The sequence below is a fragment of the Silene latifolia genome, chromosome Y (genome assembly GCF_048544455.1).
Source record: "Silene latifolia isolate original U9 population chromosome Y, ASM4854445v1, whole genome shotgun sequence".
Classification (NCBI taxonomy): Eukaryota; Viridiplantae; Streptophyta; class Magnoliopsida; order Caryophyllales; family Caryophyllaceae; genus Silene; species Silene latifolia.
The window spans coordinates 184,843,963-184,868,825 of record NC_133538.1 but is presented as its reverse complement, the minus strand read 5'-3'; the positions used below and the strand labels follow the sequence as shown (position 1 = coordinate 184,868,825).

The 24,863-nt window shown below is 38.6% G+C and overlaps 1 protein-coding gene and 1 non-coding gene across 2 annotated transcripts; one reads left to right on the top strand and one right to left on the bottom strand.

The window, feature by feature from the left end:
* Nucleotides 1–10,204: 10,204 nt before the first annotated feature.
* On the top strand, nt 10,205–11,383 carry LOC141634199 (pyrophosphate--fructose 6-phosphate 1-phosphotransferase subunit beta-like). The gene is made up of 3 exons (XM_074446454.1): nt 10,205–10,641; nt 10,815–10,985; nt 11,113–11,383. Exons 1-3 carry the CDS (start codon nt 10,546–10,548, stop codon nt 11,206–11,208), a joined length of 363 nt encoding a protein of 120 aa, XP_074302555.1. The 5' UTR covers nt 10,205–10,545; the 3' UTR covers nt 11,209–11,383.
* An 11,287-nt stretch (nt 11,384–22,670) lies between these two features.
* On the bottom strand, nt 22,671–22,777 carry LOC141635128 (small nucleolar RNA R71). Its single transcript, XR_012539832.1, has one exon. It is a non-coding gene; the product is annotated as a small nucleolar RNA R71 (small nucleolar RNA).
* Between the last annotated feature and the right edge of the window lie 2,086 nt (nt 22,778–24,863).

Here is a 24,863-nt window from a genome sequence, read left to right as displayed (position 1 = left end):
TGTGCGACTCAAATAGTATAGGGCTCTTTCTTTACCATCTTCATTCTCTTGAGCACATAATGCCCCCATCGAGTGTTCTTGGGCCGATATGTACAGAATGATCGACTTCCCAGGAATTGGCGCTCATAATACTGGAGGATTTGACAAATACTTCTTGATGTCATCGAAAGCTTTCCGACACGATTCGTCCCACTCGAAAGGAGCACCTTTTTTCATTAGATGACTAAACGGGTGACATCGTCCTGCCAAATTGGAAATGAATCGGTGTATGTAAGCTAAACGACCTTGAAGACTTCGAAGATCTTTAAGTGTAGACGGTTCAGGCATGTCTTTTATTGCCTTGATTTTGGATTGATCTATCTCAATTCCTCGGTGACGTACGATGAAACCCAAAAACTTGCCCGAGCTAACACCAAAAGCGCATTTTAAAGGATTCATCTTGAGCTTGCACTTTCGTAGTCTCTCGAAAACCGTTCGAAGATCTTTCACGTGATCGACCCTTTTCTTGGATTTAACAACAAGATCATCAACGTAGCACTCAACAATGTCATGTAGCATATCGTCGAAAATTTTCTGCATAGCTCGCTGATACGTGGCTCCTGCATTCTTCAACCCAAAGGGCATTACCTTATAGCAAAATATGCCCTTTGGTGTTCGAAACCCAGTGGCTTCTTCATCTTCTGGCGCCATTTGGATTTCATTATATACAGCGGTGCAATCCATGAATGACAATGCTTCGTGCCTGATCGTGGCATCAATCATGATCTCCGTAACTGGAAGCGGGAAATCATCCTTTGGACAAGCATCGTTCAAATCTCGAAAGTCGGATACTTGACCTCCCGAATAAATCCTGCGTCGATTAATTTGTCCGTTTTTCTTTCTTACCGGGACAATGTTAGAATCCACGTCGGATACTTGACCTCCCGAATAAATCCTGCGTCGATTAATTTGTTTACCTCCGCTTCAATTTCTGGCAACATTTCTGGCCGAAATCGTCTTCGTGGTTGCTTCTTTGGAGAAACGCCTTTCCTTATTGCAAGTCGATGAACTGCGATTTTTGGGCTCAGGCCGGGCATTTCTTGATAGCTCCAGGAAAACACATCTTTATATTCTGATAGAAGCTCCACATATTCCGTTTGCTCTTGATCCGTAAGAAGGGAACTTACATAGACGGGTCGAGGCTCCTCATTTGTGCCTAGGTTGATTTCTTTCAAGTCATCAACCGTCGCTTGGACCCCGTCTTCAAGAGTTTTCGGAATTTCACCAACCTCTATCTCGTCTTCTAAATCCGGGCATTCTTGTGCCGTCACGTGGTTAGATGAGACAAAATCCCGAGCGATTTTCCTCTGACTCGACTCCTCTTGTGGATTTGTGAAGATAACAGTACGACTTTTTACTTTCAACGACATATCCATAGTTATTTCCTCTTCATGATGACGTTTCATTTTAGAGGGAATGACACTGTGGATATCTTTTCTGAGGTCAATAGCAACTTTTGTCTTCGAGGACTTCTTTTGTTTTTGTCGGCGCCTCTTCTGCACCTTGGAGTTACCAATGCGACTAAAAGCTGATTTCTTCACCTCATTTCTTCCAATGCGAGTGAACACCGATGCACTTTGTCTTTGTTGTTGCGGGTCTGAAGTTAATTGCACGCGGACTGTCTCTTCCCTTTCTCCCAACCTGTTGAATACAGAAGAGCGAGTAGTAGAAGTTGGTCGACCTAGCCTGTCAAAAACAGACCTTTGCAGAAGCATTTCAGTGTTCTCGCCTTCACTTTCTGCGAGATCTGCGGCAATAAATTGTGATGAAGCTTGCTTCGCCTTACGTCCTGCAGAAATTCTAATGGGTTTAGGAGGCGAAAAACCGATACCAACCTTTCCGACTTCAAGCGTGTTGCCTTGTTGGTGCAACTTCTTTTGTGTTTGATTCATACCATACGGGGTAACATCAATCACTTGCCCCAATGGAATTGGATTCTTAAAATCGTACCCGGACTTCGACATGAGCTTGTAAGCATTTGGATCGATTCGTCCCTTTGTCGACTCTTTGGGACCTGTGTGGTCCTTTTTCATCGATGCTGTCGTAAAGCCAGGTAGAGGTTGTTTACTCGTTGTAGAGTGATTTGTTCTTGCAACCGGAACGATGACATTGTTTTTCAGAGTTTGCAAATCTTGATCGTCAATTGTTCTAGTTGATGTGGACGCTTCACTTTCAGGTGCGCACTCTGCAAACGGTGTCTCTCCATCTTTACGCCTTGATTTTGGTACGTACTTAAGAATCGGCGTCGCTTTTTGCGGGAGTAGAGAAACTTTCTTTCCGCCAGAGTTCACATTTGTTTGACTGGCCTCTTTGAAAACGCTCTCGTGATTCTCGACTCTCATCGACTCCTTTGCCTCCGGAACTTTAGAATCGTCTACCTTTTTTGAAATTCTGGTTCCCGTCGAAATGATCGAGGATGGCAACATCTCACTTGGTGCATCCTGCTCTTCATAGAATCGAGCGTCGGCAAAGTAGGATTCCACCGTAGAAAAGGGCTTCACAACACCATTTATTTTCTGTTCGCCATCTCTGTAATATTTTAGGCATTGGTGTAGAGTTGACGCTATAACACCATTCTCGTGAAGCCAAGGTCGACCAAGCAACAACTTGTACGACGTTTTGGCATCAATTACTTGGAAAAGTGTGGTGGATAACATATCTCCCATCGATATTTCGACACGGATCATGCCAATTGCTTTTTGTCCTCCGAGATTGAATCCTTGGATCATCAAGCGACTTTTGGCTAGTTCACCTACAGAAATCCCTAGTTCTTCCATAGTGGCTTTCGGCATTATGTTGACGGCATAACCTCCATCGACTAAAATGCGGCTCACCTTCTTCTCTCGAATGTATCCAGATACAAACAAAGGGCGATTATGCAACTTTGATCCTAGTAGCAAATCTTCATCACTAAAAGCGAGAGCGACATTACAAGTAACACATTTCTTTGATTGATCCGCGGGCTCTCCCGCAGCTTTAACTTTATCAGCATACGCTTCTGGTTGAAGAATCGCCAAAGAAAATTGTTGACGCATCTCTTCGGGCAAGTGAAACATTTTTTGCCATCCCATACGCGCAGGCAGTGCATCTAAGATTGCATCAATCTTTGCACCATCGATCAAATTTGAGGGAGATTCTTTAGCCACATCATCTTTACAGCTTTCTTCCTCAATGACGGTAGAAGACACGGTGTTCACCGAAACTTTAGCAAGATAAGACTTGGGAAAATTATCTTCTAACGTCACAACTTGATGTAATCTCGACTTAATTTTCTTAAACAACGTGACATCTGGCGAAGAATCCATGACGACCCCTCTATCTTTCTTCAATGAAGATTTCCTCACTTTCTGACGAGTTGACTTTTGACGTTTTGGCACTTGGGGTACTGACACTTCTCTACCTTGATTCTTTCGTCGACGCCTAGTCACGAGGATCCACCCTTCGTCGTCGTTTTCTAGATTCTGAGCGGCGGAAGTTGGTGATATGACAGACTTCAATTATCCGGGCATGACAACACTCACCGGCTCAAAAGTTCCGAACTGAATCATTTGCACACATCCTTTAACTGCCGAAGTAGGACATGTTTTAACTCCTTCGTCGTTTACTTGAGCTGCGATGTAATTGGACTCAGCGACATCGTCGAGGTCCAAGAGAATTTTTCCGTCTTCGGCTAACTGCATTATCTTTTCTTTGAGGGTTATGCATTTCTCCAATGGATGACTTACAACCCGATGATATCGGCAATACTTCGGATCGTTCGTACGTCCGGCTTCACTTGGTCGTTTAGACTCGGGAAGCTCGATCACCTTCTTCTCCAAGAGATCATCTAACATGCCGGCCAGATCAGAATCCGGGAAGGGGTACTTCTTCTTCTCGAGCTCTTTCAAAGTTGGTCGTGGCTTCTGAGTATCCTTTGAATAGGTCGCCACCTTCTTGTCTATTTTTGGTCGAGCCGAGATTTTCACCGGATTAGAAGTAGAAACCGTCATAACATCCTTCGAAGTGCTCTTGGACGCCTTGTCGTTTTTCTTATACTCATTTCTTTCCGTCTTTGGTTCTGAATGAGTAAAAAGTCGTCCCCCATGGCTAGCGATAGTAATCTCCATGTCGTGAGCTCGAGTGGCTAAATCCTGGAATGTTATCGGTTTGTTGCCTTAGAGGATGTAAACTAGATCCAGATTCATTCCCTGGATGCACATTTCAATAGCAGAAGTCTCCGACAAACGATCTTTACACTCGAGGCTTAACGAGCGCCATCTACTTATGTAGTCGATAACGGGTTCGTCCTTCCATTGCTTCGTGTTAGTTAGTTCCGTCATGCTTACAATACGCCTGGTACTGTAGAAGCAATTAAGGAAATCCTTTTCCATTTGGTCCCAACTGTCGATTGACTCGGCGCTTAAATCCGTGTACCAATCAAAGGCAGTCCCTTTCAGAGATCGGACAAACTACTTGACAAGGAGATCGCCATCAGTACCGGCAGTGTTATAAGTTTCAATGAAATGGGCAATATGTTGTTTGGGATTGACCTTTCCATCAAACTGCTGAAACTTCGGTGGTTGGTAGCCGATAGGCATCCTCAAATAGTCAATCCTCTTACTATATGGCTTGACGTAACGGTGATTGCCGATGGAGCGAAAGTTTCCATCAAACTGACTTTTGAAGGCCTACGCGATCATCTTTTGGACGTCTTTAGCAGTAAACGACTTATCCTTATCACGATCCTCCCCGTTCTCGCTAGCATAGTCACTATCTTCATTTTGAGATGACGATGTAGGCCGCTTCTCCAACTTTTTCGTTAAGACGGCAATCTGCTTGGATTTCTCTTCGTTTTCCTTTTGGAGTTCTTCAAGAATAGCTTTCATTTTATTAAGCTGTTCTTCCATATTGTCGCCCTCAATGACCATAACGGGTGCCACCATGGAATATGACGGTTGGCTAGACATCTCCTCGTTACGCCTTTGTGGTGACGACGGAGACGAACCAGCGCTACTGTGGCTATCCTCAACGGTGAATGGCTCGAACAAAGGGCTAGTGTGAACATTCATCTCCTCAAAAGTGCCGGACATTATCTCTCGAAATATTGACGAGACAAACTGAGGGTCGTCGACTCGGATGGGAGAAGATGAACCGAAGACAGGATATCCATATGGCCTAAAGTTGCCGGCACCATATGATTCCCTTGGAGCATTGGCAGTGACATTGGATTTGCGGGGTCTTGTAGGCACGGATGCAGAACGGAGTCTCGCTGCAGCGGTACGGAAGAGGATAGATCTGGTCCTGCTCCTTGTAGAAACACCAATGGGAGATCTGTCGAGAGACCCACCGAGACGGATTGAGCTTTCGTTAGAGGCCATTGAAACGATTGTTGTGAAACTTGATTGCGCGGAAAAAGAGATGAGTAGTAGAGAAGTCCCACCGAGCGTGCCAAATTTGTAATAAAAAATTTGCGTTAAATCTGCAATAAAACATAAAACACAAACCCAAATGCAACAAAATAATTATTTTATTAATTCAAAGGATTTCGGGTACAATCTACTAGTTATTCTACTGATTCGATTTCCGCAATTTGAATGAATAGGAGGGTGTTGATTTGAAGACTTGGTTCTCCTGTGACGATTTTGATTTGCTTCTCTTCAACTGACTGTAATGGATGCTTGACGCCGGGTCAAAGAGTAGTTTAATATTCAAATCTAGATGATTAGAAATGAATATCTTTTCTTCTCCGGTTGTCTCTTGGAAGAGGATTTTGTAGAGAGGTAAAATGAATTTTCTTTTCTCTTACTTTCTCTTAGAAGAGATTTTTTAGTAAAGAGAGTTTTGTAGGAAGGTTTTATTTAGAATGTATTTTGTGAAATATGGTGATTGTGGAGATTTTGGTGAAATGTCTTGATTAGTCTTAAATGAGAGGATTTACTCTCAATTTATAAGACCATTTTTTTGTTTGTTTCTTTTACGGTAAACTTGCAACAAGCCAACAACTTTGTCCATTCTTCTCGCGTTGACTTCCTAGACTCCCGTTGATCTTCCATTATTTGTGGAACAACACACAATTCCGTTCTTGACTAAAAAGCAATCATTATCCAATGATCAAATATGTACATACACATGGCCAACCTTTACGTCAACAATGCATGGTCTTCCATTTCTTTGAGAAATTATGGGCTTGTCATGCTTATTGAGTCCAATTCGGATGTAGCACGGTTACTTTTGGCCTTAACATTTACGCCCCATACTTTTTCTTTGAGGGAAAATCAACTTTATTTATTCATGATTAACCAAATTTGAATCGGTAGCAATAAGATCAGATAAACAGTCCGACACCATCCTAACCCAAACTCTAGTAGTATAGAGTAAGGGGAGTCATGCTTATTGGCCTTAACATTTACGCCCCATACTTAGTATTAGAAATAAAGCACAATCCATCTTTTGAGTGGACCGATTTTATTTCTTAACAAAACGGACTAAGTACAGACATATTTGTTCGGGTTAAAATCCACCGACCCATTTCTCAGACGATATACTTTCACATGAGTCAATATTTGACTTTGACCCATTATAAAAATATAAGACATATTTTTATGTCTACAGATATGAAATGCCAAATGATAGGGCAGAGCACGGATCAGATGTCCGATCCAAAGTACTAGTTCGGATCTGATATTCTTAATAAAAATTCCTCGAGTTAGATATCTATGTCAAAACCAAATGTTTCTGTAATACCACTCAAAATTTCAATTTGTTTTTATTTTCGAATCGAACTTCGGGGACGAAGTTCCTTTTAAGAGAGGAAGATTGTAATACCCCAAATATTTTAGTCATAAAATAATTTCTAGTCTTTTTAGTTTTATATGATCACCCTATTTTAATATATGTATTGATTTACAACTATCTTTTTATGACTACTTATGTTTTATTGGACCAAACTTTTAGATTTTGTAATTAAGCTTATTTTTCTCAAAATCTCATATTCCATTAAAATTCTATGTACATAATTTTTTTTTTTTGACAGCCTATGTACATAATAATACTAACTATTTATGCCCATAAGTATTTTATGTATACCATAAAGTCGACATATGTATCACCCTGGCTTTCCCATCTTATTTTATGAATTAGGTCTGCAGCCTAGCTTCCCTTGATCACCATCAAAATTATTAATCATTACCTTATTCTTATTACTTTATAGCTAGTGATCCTTTTATCTGGCTAATGCTCTTATTTCCTTCCTCGAAACGCCGTTAGTGTTAGCCAAGTCATGCCCATCCTCTTATTTCGGTTATGTGATTGCTCCGAAACTGGTTTTTAAGGTAACACAATTCTATCAATCCTAATACATTTATTATTATTTGGGATTCTATGCATCTGTGCTAATTCATCTGTCTGGATTTGTACACTGAGATTTTTATGTGATATATTGCTTACGTTGCTATTATACATACTATTAATCATATATATATATATATATATATATATATATATAGAGATTGAATCATGTGAGGCACCCTTCTTAGGGTGAGGCGGCTGGACTTATTCTAAACCATCGGATCTAAAAACTAATAACGCACCAGATAATTCCACGTGTCCCGTACATAACCCAATCTAAAAAACACGCCTAATACTCCATCATTTACTCCTCTGACTCCAAGCTCTTCACTTTCTCTCTCTTCGCCATTCACCATTTCGATCGCCATTAGCAACCTTTGATCGCCATTAGCAACCTAATTTCTTCTCGGAATTAGGTAATTTTGATAAACTAATTTTTACTTCGTTTCATCCGATTTCATTCCGCTTCCATAACACTAATTTTCGATCAACTTAATTAATCTGTTAAACTTTCGATCAACTAGTTTAATTACTTATTTCCGTTCTTCTTTTGCAGGTTTTGATCGATTTCTCCGCTTCTTCGTATGTACCTTTCCCTTTCTTTACTATTTACTACCTAGATTTCGATTTTTGTTGCTTAATTTGTTAACTTTTGGTCAAAAACTTATTTTATTAGTTTAATTACTTTGTTTCGCTTTTGCAAGTTTTTGAAGTTCCTGATGGTAATCAATCGTATAAAGATTGATTATCAAATGTTAACTTATAAACAATCGAATAAGTTATTGTTTAGTATAAGAATATCCAAATACTAGAATGTGAAAAAGTATTGCACGATGTTGATCGACCAACTGAAAATTCATCAATGTATACTGTAACATGCATTACTCAAGAGTTTTTACCAGCATATGCCTTCTTCTTACGCATATTCCGCAGAAATTGAATATTTGTGGTATAAATATAATGTGAAAGAAAATTTCAGGAGTACAGAACAACTTTCCATATGATGCACAGAAACAAGTTGTGAAGCTTAAACTTGATAAAAGAGAAAGTAATGGTGTTTCCTGAACAGATTCACAGGTGGTGTTGAAAAGTCTTGTGAAAACTGATGTGTGTCTAACCTCTGTGACATCGTCCATAACGACAGTTATGGATAGCACATTTGACGGCAGCCAATAGCAGTGCATGGTTCAGTAGAGCAGTAATAGTAACCAACATGAAGAACTTCCCTCTAAATAGAGGCCTAGTAGCTGCCCTTATGAAGGGATACTCAGCTCTAGCTTCCGGAATATTCACCGAGATTTACAGCATGGTGCTCAACAAATCTCACCTTCCGCCTTCCTGTCATATGTTTTGCCATGATGACACTTGTCAGACTGTGTTCCCCCTGCTAATTTTAGTAGATTTCGATTTTTGTTGCTTAATTTGTTAACTTTTGGTCAAAAACTTATTTTATTAGTTTAATTACTTTGTTTCGCTCTTGTTTTACTATTTTCCTTCACTCGATTTCAATTGATTTCTATGCGTTTCTATTGTGCTTCATTATGCTCGCAATTGAAGCTTCGTTGTTATTCTTCAGTGTTAGTTATGATCGATTTCATGTAACCTATAGGTTTGTGATGAAACACTCATTACGAAATGTTGAATGATACCTAAGTTTGTTAGTATAAATCCTCTCACAATGGATCACTTGAGTGTTCGTGGGAATAATATCCGATACTACATTCTTCCTGACAGCTTGAAGCTTGAAACTTTACTGGTGGAGGAAACACCTAGAGTGAAGCCCAAGAAGGCAGTTGCTGGTACGTTCAAATCTATCCTCTACAGTCTATATTACCTGAAATTCCTTCCAGTCTATTGTATCTTTCTATGCATCTTTTTTGTCTTTTGTAATCATGTCTTTATTTTGGCGTAAATGGCAGGGAGACCTGTGGGGCGTGGAAGGGGCAGAGGTCGTGGCCGTGGGCGTTAATTTTTTGGCATGTTGGTCGGCTTAAATCGTGGTCACCGTGATCGATCTTATATGAGCGGAGTACATACATCACCAGTATGGTATGGGATGCTTTGCTATTCTTGTCAGAGACCGCCTTTACCTTGCCTACCCTCGAGAGACTGCTTTACCGTCCTAAGCGTCTTCCCGCTATTAGGGTCCTTATTCTTACTCCTACCAGGGAGCTTGCTAGTCAGTATGTTTCCCCCTTCTCTTTTTTGTAATCTCCCTTTTTTCTTCCTTCCATTTCTCTCACTCTAATCTCCCTTCTTGTTTTCTCAGGATCCACGGTATGATCCAAAATCTTGCGCACTTTACTGATATACGATGCTGTTTAATTGTTGGTGGACTCTTAAGAAAGGTTAGTTCCCCCCTATTCGCATTGCTACACTTAAATGCTATTTTCAATTACAGTTACCCTTTTTCTTGTGATAAATATGCGATTAACTCTCGTTCGCACTTACTATTCTCAATCTCTCAACGTCTCATTCTATATCCTAATCATTGTGCCACCACTATTTTTATAACTATCTCGTATATGTTTCCCCCCGCCTTTTTGAAACCTTCAGGTTTAAAGCACACGACATTTGTGTTCTTGTTCTCAGATATGCGTGTTGCCTTTCTAGATGTCTTTTTTTTTGGTTTTCGTTCCCATCTTTTGGGATTTTAACAACTGGCTCCTTGATTCCATTAATTAATAATGCGCTTTCTGTGGCCAGCTTTAATGCTTTTTATGTCATTTTATCCACTTGCCTCTCATTTCTGCCATACCTATTGATAAGTCAAGACTTCAAATTGATTACTTCCACGGACAACCTTTCAAATCTAATAATGGTTTCACAATGAACATAGGTTCAAGAGGCAGCACTAAGGTCAATGCCGGATATAGTTGTGGCTACTCCAGGTCGGATGATTGATCATTTACGAAATTCAATGTCAGTGGATTTGGATGATCTCGCAGTTTTGATTCTAGACGAGGCTGATCGACTCTTAGAGTTTGGTTTTAGTGCTGAGATCCAAGAACTTGTTCGCATGTGTCCAAAGGGTAGACAGACAATGTTATTCTCTGCCACAATGACTGAAAAGGTTGATGAGCTCGTCAAACTGTCCCTAACTAAACCGTTACGCCTGTCTGCCGATCCATCTGCTAAACGACCTGAAGGTCTAATAGAGGAGGACCTGAAACTGAGAAAATGATGCACAAGTATATTGGAGCAGATGTAACGTCAATGGTCACACTTCCTGTAGTGATTTTTGAGCCAATGACTATGCTGCAGAAAATTGCGGAGGTTTGTGCAAAGTCTGCAAGTTGTTCTTCATAACAAGTGCTTTCTTTTTAGAAATGAATTATGTTCAAAGGTTTGTGGTAATTGATTTTATTCCTGAGGTAGCTATGCATTCCTCAGTCGAAAATTCTGCCCTGTTATTATCTACAGTTTATTAAAACCAGCATGGATTGTAGGCCCAACAGCTAATTGCGGAGCTTAATGAGATTTTAGCAAGTGGTGTTATTGATGAAGGTGGAGAGCGGAAGAAGAAACTAAAAGATCAGTCTCATCAACTATTTGAACTTTTGCCCCAAGCAATTAGAGACCAGCTGTTGCTTGAGAGAGATCCACATGGAAATGTTCAGGTATTGTTTCATTTTAGTTCCATCACAATTCCATCTTTCATGTAGCTATTTTCTAGTGCAAGTTGATAATTAACTGATGACAACTTTTGTCCTATTGCTTATTGACCTCTATATCTGTTTTCCCTAGGTTTCAAAAATAGAAACTCAGAAGATGCTTATACAAATGGTAGAAATAGAACTGGAAAAGAGAAGGCAGGCGGGTACTTATGCTGCAAAATGGTAGAAATAGAACTGTATTTAAGTTCAGTCATATGGTAATGAATCTAGGGTTGTTCATCACATTGAGTTCATCACATTGACAGTCAATCGCAGGTTAGGCTTTTCATTGTTGCATATCGAAAGGCTATTAGCTTAAGGTTCCTCTTATTTAATCTTTGTTATGTACTCGTATATCTTAACGGCTATTAGCTCAAATGGGAGAGCAATGTGCAAATCTTGCACAAAGGTATGAGTTCGAATCTCATATAGCCTAGTTAATTTAAGAATCTAGTGTATTAAACTTAAATACATTAACATTGAGGATGAGTTAGCGAAATCCGTACTCAGATGTGCAAAAAAACGTGATTTTAACCACTTATGATGACCAAGTTTCACAAAACAAGCTCTACGATTCACTGAACAAGCTCTGAGATTCACAAAACAAAGTCTCAGATTCACCTAATAAAGAAAAGAGCAAAATAGATGATTTTAACCACTTATGATGATCAAGTTTCACAAAACAAGCCTTAAGATTCACTGAATAAGGTATGAGATTCACAAAATAAGGCTTGAGATTCACCAAATAAGGAAAAGAGCAAGAAACGTGATTTTAACCACTTATGATGACCAGGTTTCACAAAACAAGTTCTAAGATTCACTGAACAAGGTCTGAGATTCACAAAACAAAGTCTGAGATTCACCTAATAAAGAAAAGAGCAAAATAGGTAATTTTAACCACTTATGATGATCAAGTTTCACAAAACAAGCCTTAAGATTCACTGAATAAAGTATGAGATTCACAACATAAGGTCTGAGATTCACCAAATAAGGAAAAGAGCAAAAAACGTGATTTTAACCACTTATGATGACCATGTTTCACAATATAAGCTCTAAGATTCACCGAACAAGGTCTGAGATTCACAAAACAAAGTCTGAGATTCACCTAATAAAAAAAAGGGCAAAATAGGTGATTTTTAACCACTTATGATGATCAAGTTTCACAAAACAAGTCTTGAGATTCACTGACTAAGGTATGAGATTCACAAAATAAGGAAAAGAGGAAAAAACGTGATTTTAATCACTTATGATGACCAAGTTTCACAAAACAAGTTCTAAGATTCACTGAACAAGGTCTGAGATTCACAAAACAAAGTCTGAGATTCACCTAATAAAGAAAAGAGCGAAATAGGTGATTTTAACCAATTATGATGATCAAGTTTCACAAAACAAGCCTTAAAGATTCACTGAATAAGGTATGAGATTCACAAAATAGGTATGAGATTAAAAAAAAAAAAAAAAAAAAAAAAAAAAAAAAAAATTCAAAAAAAAAATTCGAAAAAAAAAATTTGAAAAAAAAAAAAATCGAAAAAAAAAAATTGAAAAAAAAAATTCGAAAAAAAAAATTTCGAAAAAAAAAATTCGTGATATTGTATTGTATAGTGCGTGATATTGTTTTATGGACTCATGGACTCAAATATATAGGTGGACTCACCGGATCTTGCCTCGCCATAATGAGAATTTGGTGAGACCGGCCGCCTCGCCATAATGAGGTGCCTCACCGGATCCGGCCTCTATATATATATATATATATATATATATATATATATATATATATATATATATATATATATATATATATATATCTTCTTATTATGTTTATTTTGGATGAGATAGCTACTAGATTTAGAAGGCTCAAGATCAGGGCTTAATTGATTAATTGATAAAGGATAACCTGTGCGAATTGTTGGGTTTGTGTTTGGTTGGAAGCTACACTGAACGTGTATATTTTATGCTAGAGTATTTATGAGTGAGTAATTAGTTAAGAGCAATTGTTAGCATTAAGACAGGAGATTTTGTGAGTATACTGTTATACATGTGCATTAATAAAAAGATCAACTTTATGAGAGGATGTGATTATATATGAAGACGTGCAGTTGAATTGTTACTGTTGACATAAGCCACGACAGTATTTGGATCTATGTCTGATTGTTTTGTGTTTTTATTATCGTTTCCTTTGACCTTAACTTGTGGGTGAGTAGCTTAGAGTTTTACTCTAAGTGTTCAGAAGTTCTGAATAAGAGTATTGTCAATATAAAATTGAAATTTAGATGAATATTGGTTACTGATATTAAGTTATGGGGCCTATGTGTCGAATTACGTTTACGGTCCAGAGTGACCAAGGTTATTGAGTTATATGTTATGAGTTTGAAATCGATATTGAGATGGAAATATTATTTTGCGATTTTATTCCGCTAGTTTACTCACCCCTTGTCCTTGGCTTTGGTTCGACGATAAGAACACTATACATGCTTATTTTGGAGTGTTATGTTATGAGACGGACAAATGAGATGAGACTTGGTTAATTATTAGGATTAGAGAGTGTATTATATTATGGAAATAGAATAGAGTTGGTTTGATGTTCAAATTAGTCATGGGGAGTATTTTTATTATTATCTGTGTTTATTATTATTTTTTTTACGTGTATGTTTCCACGCCATGAACAAAACTAAGCTGCTTATATTGAGGTATTATCTGTTACTAAGCTCCCCGGCTGACGTGTTTTCTTCCTTCTGGGCTACTCATCATGGGGGTAGTCCTTTCTGTCTTTTGATTTTGTTTTCATGTCTTCCGCTGCGATTTAAAGGGATTTTAATTTCAAATCAAGATTTTATTTTAAGATTTTCTAAAAGCTTTATATGATTTTGTATTATTTCATTTTGTATAAAGAAAATGTATTTTGTAATAAGAGACTTTGTATATTGATTATAACATTTCTGTATTTTTGGCGAGTTTGATATATCAATGTAAGTTTTATTTTTGCCGAAAAACAGGGGTGTTACAGTTTCGGATATCCAATGGCCGGATATCCAATATAATCGGATGCGGATATCCATCGGATATCCATATTCTGGAACTTACCTTTAAAATTAAGTTTGAAACACTATCTTATTTCTCATCTTAAATGATGGTTTTCTTTAGTATTCTTACTCCAATGTTCTCGGCATAAAATTTAAGTAACACTTACATATTTTTCTAATATTTTAAACTTTAATCAAGTTGTTGTATCTGATAAAATTGTATTTCTCGAAATTATACTAGAACATTATAGTTTCGGATCAGATCGGATATCCAAATGTTTTCATTCTAATATCGATATCCAAACCAAAACCATTCGGATCGGATATCCGATCCAAACTTAACTTTCGGATCAGATATCCAAAAATTCGGACTGGATTCAGATCAGATATCGGATCGGTTTGAATAATCGGATTTTTTGCTCAGCCCTGCCAAATGAAAGCCAAAAAGTTTTCAATTTTTTCAAATTATCTTATTCCTAGGCTTAGGAGTACAAATGAGACTTATCTTTGTTGCATGTTTGAGAGAGGATGACCCTTCCACTTGTTTAGACAGGAGGGGGAATTTCATGATCCTTCAGTGTCTCCTTACAGCATAGAGACCCTGCTCTTGACGAAGCATTTAGTGATTGTGGACAAAACTAGCCTAGTTTAATACCATTTGGAAGTGATTTGTTTCAATTCTCTAGGACTTAGTAGTTTGTAAAACTATAGACTATAATGGAGTATATGCCCTTATATTGGTTCTCTTTTAGTTGATTCTGCCACTTAGTTAAAAAAAGTGGCTATTCTTATGTAGATGACCCATTACTTGTTTATGTGCTTAAGATTAGATATGTCGCCATTTTGGCAAGACCCCACTTGCTTTGCAAGAAGGCGTTCTACCTCGTGGATGCATTATTGTGAGTTGAAGGGGTGGAGCGAAACTCGCTAATTGGCTCGTATCAGATATGCTATTAGGATTAGTTTTAATAAAAGTCTTAGTTTTGTCACCTCTTTACTCGGGACGAGTAAAGGTTCGGTTTGGGGATATTTGTTGCGATTCTAATTTACGTACTTTTAACCCCTTAATCAACCTCATTTTGCATGTCAATCGGCCTAATTAGTATCACTTTCACAGTCATTTACTTTATATTTGCTATTTCCCCCGTTTTTAGTCATTTTGTAGGAAAGAAGCTAAGTGGAGCCGTTTTAGTATGATTTTGGACTAAAATGAAGGCAAATAACCTCACTTGAAGATTGGAAATGAAGAGGAGACGTAACAAGATGACTGTAGGTCAATAAAGAAGGATTTTAGATGATATAGGACCCGCTCCCACGACCTAGGACCAACTCACGAGTCTACGGGAAGCCAAGCCAAAGGAGAAGAAGCATAGGGAGAACTCGGCGGAGTTCTAGGCAAACTCAAGCGAGTGAAGGGAGAACTCGACCGAGTTGCACTAGAACTCGCCCGAGTTCAACGACAGGATTCCACCTCATGAGGCAAACTCGGGCATGGAGAACTCACCTGAGTTCAACGACAGGATTCCACGTCATAAGGCGAACTCACCCGAGTTCGCCCACAACTCGAGCGAGGCAAAGAATACCTCGCCTTTCCGCATTTTCACTCAACACTTCACTTACCTTAATCTTGTAACCGTCATATTGTGTACACGGGGGGCCTACAGGGGCGCTTGGGAACAAGCGTTTGTATTTGTGGAGTCGCCACCAATTTTTATGGGAAATTGGAACCGTTCGAATACCTCGTGTCATGTCAAGACACAAAGTAGTGACATGAACACTAAGAACTCGTTACCCTTAGTATTCTATGTCTAGAATGACTCTCGTGGATGCCAATGAACATGGATGTTCACAGAGATCTGGAGTAAGGGGTGAGGGTACGTATTAGGAGGTCCTTTTACTGAACACCTAATCCCGCCCGCCTCGATAGCGGCCTCTAATAATGATTAGAGAAGTTATTTATAGTTCATATGTCATCGATTATATGCATGCAATGCAACAAACAATGTTTTAGTCCTAACATGTGAATTAAACTATGTCGGTGAACAAATAGTTAGCACATATTAATGTCCAAATTAGGGTTTAGAACTAATTACATGTGAAAAACAAATAAATAAATCATACATAATAAATACAATAAATAAATAGCGATAATTAAGAATACAATAGATTACAATGGATTAAGCGATTTGCAACAAAAATATACTTAAGACGGACGATTTGAGAAAAATAAAGGAAAATAAATAAGGTTAGAAAATATGGACAGATTAGGAGTGATATTATGGCTAATAGTCGACTAATTACGTAACTAAAGATTAAGGTCAAACAAGAACGGAAGTTCAGGGACATAACTCATCCCGGAATAGGCGCAGCATTGCTGCGTCCCTTGGAAGAGGCGCAGCTTTCATTGCGTCTGTTCCTGAGGTGAGCTCTGGCTGTGAAGTCAGAACTGCAAGTTGTTAATATTCGTTAGTATGTTTAAAGGTTGATTTATCGATATTCGACTCAAATGAAAGTGATTTAGCATGTTAATTACATACAAAACCGTCATAAAAGCGATAAAAACGAATTAGAACGGATTAAAACTAATTAAAACGAGTTAAGAACGAATTATAAACGAGTTAGAACTAACTAGGTTTAATTATGGAGATAGAAACGAACTAAAAGACATGATAAACTAGAGATAAACATGTACAAAAGTCGAATTCCAGAGACTTGATATGAACAAATCGAATCTCCAAAACCCAGGTTTGATTTAATGACGAAAACCCGCAAATATCGATTATTAGGGATTTAAGTCGGAAATAAAGCATGATACATATTAAGAATGTATTAAAATTTATTTGTGTATCAATGAAAGAAAGAAAATAAGAAATTAAAACAAAAGGAACGAAACCAACAGAGAACCGAGGAAGAAGAAGAAGAAGAGCATGAATTGCGGTAGCCTCTGGAAGAGGCGCAACAGTTGCTGCGTTTCTTCTCGACTTCTGGTTACTGCTGATTCGTAAAAGCATTTTAATAAAAGTGTTTTCTAAGTCGGTTTTAAACATATTTTTGACGTAGATCTTACATTAATTGGTGCAAAAATAAAATACAATAAAAAAAGATGGGATTTACACCCTCAAACTTACATGTTTGACGAAACGAGATTAGCTAAGTTAACGTTTTAGTGATTGCTCGACTCGAATGTATGATGAAACTGCCCTCGTAGGAGGATTTAGATTAAGTTTATTGATGTGTAGTGATCAAATTGGTCAGTCAGGCAACGTGACTAGTACTCAGAATGACCTGAGCTTACGTGGTCGATTGATCAAGCACGTAGACGTCAAAAGCTTAGAGCATGGTCTTAGAATGCAAAGGGAGAAGAGAAGGGCGGACACTCGCGTGAAAAATATGTGGAACGAAAGTCCCTATTTATACTAAAAAATATGGAGAGTTATTGAATGACTCAAACTTTGGAAACAAATCACGGAAAAATCTGAAAACAGGCAAAAATGAGCTGGGGAAGAGTCGCAGCAGCTGCTGCGACACTTGGAAGAGGCGCAGTATCTGCTGCGTCATTTCCCCAGTGGTTTCCTCATGCGGAAGAAAGAATTCCGCGTTTCTTTTATGGAATTGCGGTGGATCTCAACTTCCTTATTTCTTAAAATAAGATTTTCGGGATATATTTTACCAAAAGATATAAAATTAATTTATGGAATAAAAATCCGGGATACTCTAGGACATTCCGACTCGGCATTTCAAATGGTTTATTAGAAACTGAAGCGGTTTTTGACCCGGACTCCAAATGAACTCTAATTACTATCAAAACGACCGTATTGGCGCGTAGATGACAACCAAGGGGTAGACACAAGTATTTGAGCTATCACTTGACGATAAACTTACGAACTGTCATAAATCGTTTCGCGTACCAAACATTTGGCCCAATCAACACTGGGTGGTTGGTGGGAGGTGCAGAAATGAGGTATGTACAGAGCCCCCACTTTGACCGAGGCTTGAACAAGGCGAAAGTCAAACTATAGCCATCAGGTCAACCGAAGATTACAACCTGACAACTATGGCGACGCGAGGCGGCTCAAGGGGTCTGAGCCAAGGACTTGTCGTCGGGAACATTTTAGAGTCTGTCGACTTCCGGGACGGTCGTTTAAAGTCTATTAGACTACGTAAAGAAGCTCGCCAGCCATAAGAAGAAACCATATGTGAGACTCCTGGATGAAACGGGACTGAAAGCAATTCTGAAGGTATGTCTGAAACAAATAAATGTTGCGAACAGCAGGACATCGGTAGAAACTGCTGGGAGGGGAATTTTCTCGTGTTTGCTTCCGTTTCTCGAGAAGTGCAATCGGCTGTCATGAACTCTCGCTGGGAAAAATGATGATGGCGTGTCTCAACAACTTGGGAAATCCGCTCGTTGTTGCAAGTGAAGTCTAGATAAAATACTGCGACGGTTCACAGTCTGCTTCGGAAGAATGCACGAACTGATAAAATATTGCGACGGTTTCGTAGTCTACTTTGGAAGAAAATGGGCTGATAAAATACTGCGACGGTTCACAGTCTGCTTTAGAATAAATACGGGCTCAGACAAAATAAATTCCCAATAGACCAAATATATGATTTAAGGTGTTGGAGGAGAGGCGCACAAAAAAAAATGAGCCTACAAATAACGAACTCATAACGAACTTTTGAAAATTGAGCTGGACGGAAGCTGGGGAAGAGGTGCAGCAAGAGCTGCGACTCTTGGAAGAGGCGCAGCAGGTGCTGCGTCCTTTCCCGAGTTCACCCCTGTCTGAGTAAAAACTCGCAAAAACCGTGCTTATTTCATAATAAACAAAATACAATTTCTATTAAAACTCTCTCAGATCTTAACCAAATTCCGTCAAAATTTGATCAATTCTCGCCATTAATCATGACTAATAGAGTTATGCATTGTATTCTTGCTTTTATTTCTTGTTTTTGCTTGATTTTGATCGAAAAAATTAGGGTTTTCATACCCAATATGTCGAAAATTTGGGCCTTTTCCCCCTAATGGATTTGCCTTGTAAAATTGATATTAGAAATGGATAATTGGCAATGTTAGGAACATAACCATGTATTCTTTTTGAATTTTCGTCAAGTATTGAGCATTTGAGCGAAATTGAGACGGTTTCTTAGCTGTTTCGAAAATTGCTTCGAAAATGGCCTTAGGATCGTCCGTTTTTGATGAAATTTGGTTTTCTGGAACCCTTGTATAATGGGTAAATTTCCAACCATGTCGTATTTTTGATTTGTGATAGCTTTTTCAGGACACTTTTCTAGGGCATAATCGCTATTATAGCGAAATTGTAACACCCCGTATTTTATAATAATATTTTATTATAAAAGTATTATATTAAATTTATTATCTCAAAGTGGATGAACGTATTTTGGAAATATTTATATTTATCGTCTTCGTTCTCTATTTTATTATTTCCCGTTTTGATATACTTTCGGAAAGGTTAAAATGTCCGTGCACGATTTTACTATTTTAATTTAATAGTTACTTTTCCTATTTAAGCTTTTCTAGCGTCTTAATAATATCCAGTTGGATTTGTAATCAGATAATCCATTGTATAAGCTAATGGACCATAAGCCCACTAGTTAACCTCCTCTATTCTTATATAAATACAAAACCCTAAAGCTAGCAAGCAGGTTGCTCATTCTTTTCTTTCTCGCGTGAAATCTAACCTAGCAGGCAAGCTGCTCTCTCTTTCCTTCCGCGTGAAACGTGCGGCGTCTTTCTCTCCTCCTTCTCTTTTGTTATTCTTTTCTCCCTTTGACTCCATTGTTCAATATCTTTCTTTCTTCCAAACTCATACACAAATTATATTTTCATAATCCTTGCTCTTATCTTTACAACATATTCATCTCCAAATAATTTTATGGGGATTATTTGTATGGACCTTTTGACCTACCTTTAAGGTCTCTTATTTTTAATGGGTAAAGAAGAAGGAAGAGTATTTTTATGGTGCTTTCATGGATTTGGATTCGGGTATACTATAATGTCGGTTTTTGAGGACGTTTGCACGTGTTGGAGACAAGGATTTGATGGTCGTGTCTTTCTTGGAGGTTTTCATTAATTTGCACCATTAATTGCTAAAAAGGTAACTAGGTGTTTTCTTTTAATTGTGTTTATGCCAATTGATGTAATTAATATGATTTAATGAATGTTTTGTATGATTAGTACATGTTTGATTGTTTATTATCATGTTAATTATGTTTTCACGCGTTTGTATATGTTTTAATGTATTAATTATATATCGTATGTTGGTTATGTGTTTATTATGGGTGTCATGAGCGTAATTAGGGTTTACGAATAAACCCTAGTGGCGGCATGATAGGCGGCCAAGAGTTCTCTCCAAAGTTATAGCTAAAGCTAGTGTAACCTTGATGATGATTCAAGTGTTATAGCTAAAGTTAATACAACTTTGGGTAGTTACTCTAGTTATGGCTGAAATAGGTATAACCTTGGAAATATGATTCAAGGTTATAGCCGAAGCTACTATAACATTGAAGTACGAGTTAAGGTTATAGCTGGAACTAACGTACCCTGAGATTTATGGCTCGAGGTTATGGTTGGAACTAGTATAACTTTGAGTTTCGTGTCAAGGTTATGGTTGAGGTAAGTATAACTTCAAGTTATATGTGTTGAAGTTATAGTAGAGGTTACTATAACCTCGCATCCAGAGTCCATGTTATGGTTAGGGTTACTATAACATTGAATGGTTATTGTTAAAGTTATAGCTGGAGTTACTATAACATTGGGTTGTGTTGTGTTCAACGTGTTGTGTCCTTGTGTTTGCTTATGTCTTTGGTTGCTCTTATTCATATGATAAGTAGGATGGTCAGTTATACTATCCTATGAGTTGAGTCGTTATGTTATTCACGCATGTTGTACAGTCAGTTATACTGTGCATTTGTTTGTTGGCTAGTGGTATAGATGACGTGCGGTATCAGTTATATACCAAAGGGAATGAACTAACGCCACCCATTATGGGATTTAGTTGGTCTATGTTCGGGGGTGGTCAGATTCGTCAGTTATACGTTCTGGGTCCCGAGTGTCGTTTGGTGTACAGTTATTGCATCGAGAGGTCTGGCCAGGTCTTAGGCATATAGGCAGTGGTGATACGCTATACATAGTACCGTGGAGTATCAGTTATATACTTCACACCGACGGGGAGTCAGTTATACGATCCGTCAGTCAGAGTATCAGTTATATGCTCAGACAGGTTAGAGTGTCAGTTATACGCTCGAGCCGGTGTTCGTTTTATACCCTATGCGTATTGTGTGGAAGTATTGGTTACATACTCTAATTGGTATGACGTGTGGTGTTCACCCGATTTGCTATGCTTCAATGCTAGCTTCGTGCCTTAAGTTGTTGTGGGTCGTTTGTCACTACTAGTCTTGCAAGTATTCATGGTCTAGTGGTTGCATATGGTCTAGGTTTGCATGATTGCGTCCGTTAATATTGGTTAAGTCATGGTAAGCTTTGTTGGGTCTTTCATGAGTATAGATGATCTCGCATGTTTACTGGTTTTACATTTCATTTGTTAATGATTGTTGATTATATTCAATTGTTGTAAACATGACTGGGAGAGCATCTAGTTACTCCTGATCGATTGTCGACCCCCTTCTCGGTTGTTCGATTGTTCTTTGTTTTGGATGATATCTTCTGGGAAGTTCTGTGTGGCGAGATGAATAATAAATTAGGACTTTACTTTATGTTTTAAGAACCTTTCGAATAATGTATTAGTTTGTTTGGAGTTAGTAGCGAACCGGATTTGGGCTTGGTGTTTCCCCCACCTTGACCCTTTTATCAGTATCGTACTCTGATATTCATTTTATATAAGTTTTTCGTTTGTTTTAAAATCCGGGTTGTTACAGAAATGCTGCTGAAATTTCTACTCAAACCCGGGACTAGGCTTGAACTTAGACTTGACTTGACCCAATTTACCACATGAGTGGTCGGGTTTTGATATGTTCATTTTGTATATACGTTTACCCCTCATTTTAGCTCGGTTTCTATTGTTCATCATACTTTAAATAGTATATTTTTGAGCTAATCGCGTGTTCTAGGTGTATTGTTGTGTTTGTTACGTTTTTATAGGAATCTAAGCATTTAGAGGCTTTTTCCTATCATTTTATACACCAAGTTCACTAAGTTGAACAAGACCAAGTGTTGGACTAGGCATGGAGCATTGGAATGGGTTTTACATGGAGAAATTGATGGATCAATATGTGTAATGTAAATGTTGCTAACAATCAAAGTCAAAGCCCAATGTTCAAGTCCATGTCAAGGTGGAAAGCATAAGATTCCAACATGCTTAGGATACTTTTTGGGAGCTCTAAAGATGATAGATGAAGTATTTACCTGGGTGCATTAAGGGTCATTAATCACGTTCTTTGGATTCCTTAACAATTAAGTGACTATTGCTCCATGATCCGTCAAACGGGTGTCACTCAAGCCCAAATTAGGGAAATAGTTTTCCCTTTCTCTTTGTAGGACAAGGCCAAGCTTTGGATCAATAGCCTTGACCGCACCGCCATGGGAATCAGCAATTGGGAGACTTTGGCTCTAGCCTTCTATCAAAAGTTTTTTTCACCGGAGAAAACTCAAACTTTGAGGAGCCAAATCACCGGATTCCGTCAACAAGCTCTTGAGAGCTTATATGAAGCTTGGGAGAGGTACAAAGAGCTTCAAAGAGAATTCCCACATCATGGGTTAGATGATTGGTTTCTAGCAATAACATTCTACAATGGATGTTGTGCCGAGTCCCGAAGGATTCTTGATTCCGTCAACAATGGGGCGGTTTGATCAAATTGACACCGACCTTGCTCATGCCACGATCGAATCTATGGCGGTCCATGATGCACAATATGTTAGTTCCGAGTTGTGCCATCCAAAGGTAAAGAAGAATCCTCCAACAACTCCGTTTTGCTAGCTCAAATTGCCTTGCTCCAACAACAATTGGCGGAAAGAGATGCTAAAGATTCCCTTCAACAACTCAATGTCCTGTCTTCAACAAGTCAAATCATTTTTTGTGATGGTTGCGGAGGTGCGGGTCATTATGCCGCTCATTTCCGAGCCCCTATCGAAGAGGTAAATGCTTTTCAAGCTTTAAGACAAAGTTCATATCCACCGGGTATATTTCAAACACTTATAACCCAAATACAAAATTTCATTCGAACTTGTCTTACACTAGCAACAATGTGCTTAACCCTCAACCCCCACCACAACAAAATGCCTATGTCCCTCAACAACAAAAGTATATCCCTCCACCGGGTTATCAAAATCAACAAAGGCTCCCACAAAACAATTACCAACAAAATACACCACAAAATGCCCAACAAAACAACCAAGGGGTTGGTAAGATCGAGGGCATGATAGTCTAAATGCAAATGGAATTATTGGTTCAAATTCAAAAGAATGATCAAGCTCATAGTGCCGCGGTCAAGATGTTGGAACAACAAGTGGCTCAACTACCCGCTTCTAACTCTCAAAGGAAGAACGGTCAACTAACTCCCCAAGGTGAGCAACCACACGAGACCGTCAATTCTATCTCATTGAGAAGTGGTACTAGCTATGATGGGCCATCCATAACTTTGGATGAAGAAGTGGTTGTTAAAAAGGCCAAGCTTGGGGGAAATAATGAAAAGAAGGCTAGTGAAGAGCCTCTTGTTAAGGACCGTGTACCATTTCCCCACCGGTTGTTGATGCTAAAGCGGAAGAACAAGCTTGATGCTAAGAATGTTGAGTCCCCTATGCCCAAAGAAAGCAACGAGGTGGTTGTTGAAGAAGTCTCTCCTAATACTAAGGAGAGTGATGCCGTTTCAAAGAAGGTGAGTGTTCCCAATGAGAAAGAACAAGTGAAAGATATAGAGGATGCTCCTCCCAAGGAAGTTGTTCAAGTACCATTTCCCCATCGCCTAGTAAAGCACAAGGAAGAAGGTAAGTTTGGTAAGTTCATGGAAATGTGTAAGAATTTACAAGTCACCGTCCCATTTATGGAATTGCTTACCAAAGTCCCTTCTTATTCAAAGTTTATGAAGGAAATTCTCTCAAAGAAGTGATCCTTCAATGAGGTTGAGACCATTGCTTTCACCGAAGTGTGTAGTGCACTCTTACAAAATAAGTCTCCCCCAAAACTTAAGGACCCCGGTAGCTATTCTATTCCTTGCACTATAGGCACATATACCATTGATAAAGCCCTTTGCGACTTAGGTGCTAGTGTGAGTGTCATGTCTTACTCCCTTTGTGAAAAACTTAACATGGGTGCTTTAAAATGCACAAGTATCACCTTGCAAATGGCCGACCATTCTTTAAAGCGACCCTTAGGTGTCTTAGAAGATGTACCCGTCAAAGTTGGCAAGTTTTTCATACCCGTTGACTTCCTTATACTTGATATGGCCGAGGACTCACAAACCCCATTTATATTGGGTAGGCCATTTTTACGCACCGCGGGTGCGCTAATTGATGTGAAAAATGGGAGGTTAACGTTGGAAGTGGGTGATGACCGGGTTTCTTTTAGTAAAAACAACACCATTAGAAGCCCAATGCTACAAGAGTCTTGTTATTTATTTAGCACTGTGGACTCTTCTCTTGCCTCTACAACACTTGGCTCCTTACCAATGGATCCGTTGGAGGACGGTATTGGTGTTGGTTGTTTTGTAGGTGATAATGCTAAGGGCATTATTACTAAGATTGGCAAAAAGAAAGGGAAATTTTATTTGAAGAATTTCAAATGGTTGAGGAATGCAAAGATAGCTATGAAATGGAGCTTGGTTGGTGGCAAGCTCAATGACAAAACTT

What these genes read in the sequence shown, in the direction of transcription:
- LOC141634199 (XM_074446454.1), top strand. Translation starts at nt 10,546, where the DNA reads ATGATGCACAAGTATATTGGAGCAGATGTAACGTCAATGGTCACACTT. An exon ending in TGCTGCAGAAAATTGCGGAG is followed by an intron (nt 10,642 to 10,814) that starts GTTTGTGCAAAG and finishes CATGGATTGTAG; the next exon opens with GCCCAACAGCTAATTGCGGA. An exon ending in ATCCACATGGAAATGTTCAG is followed by an intron (nt 10,986 to 11,112) that starts GTATTGTTTCAT and finishes TGTTTTCCCTAG; the next exon opens with GTTTCAAAAATAGAAACTCA.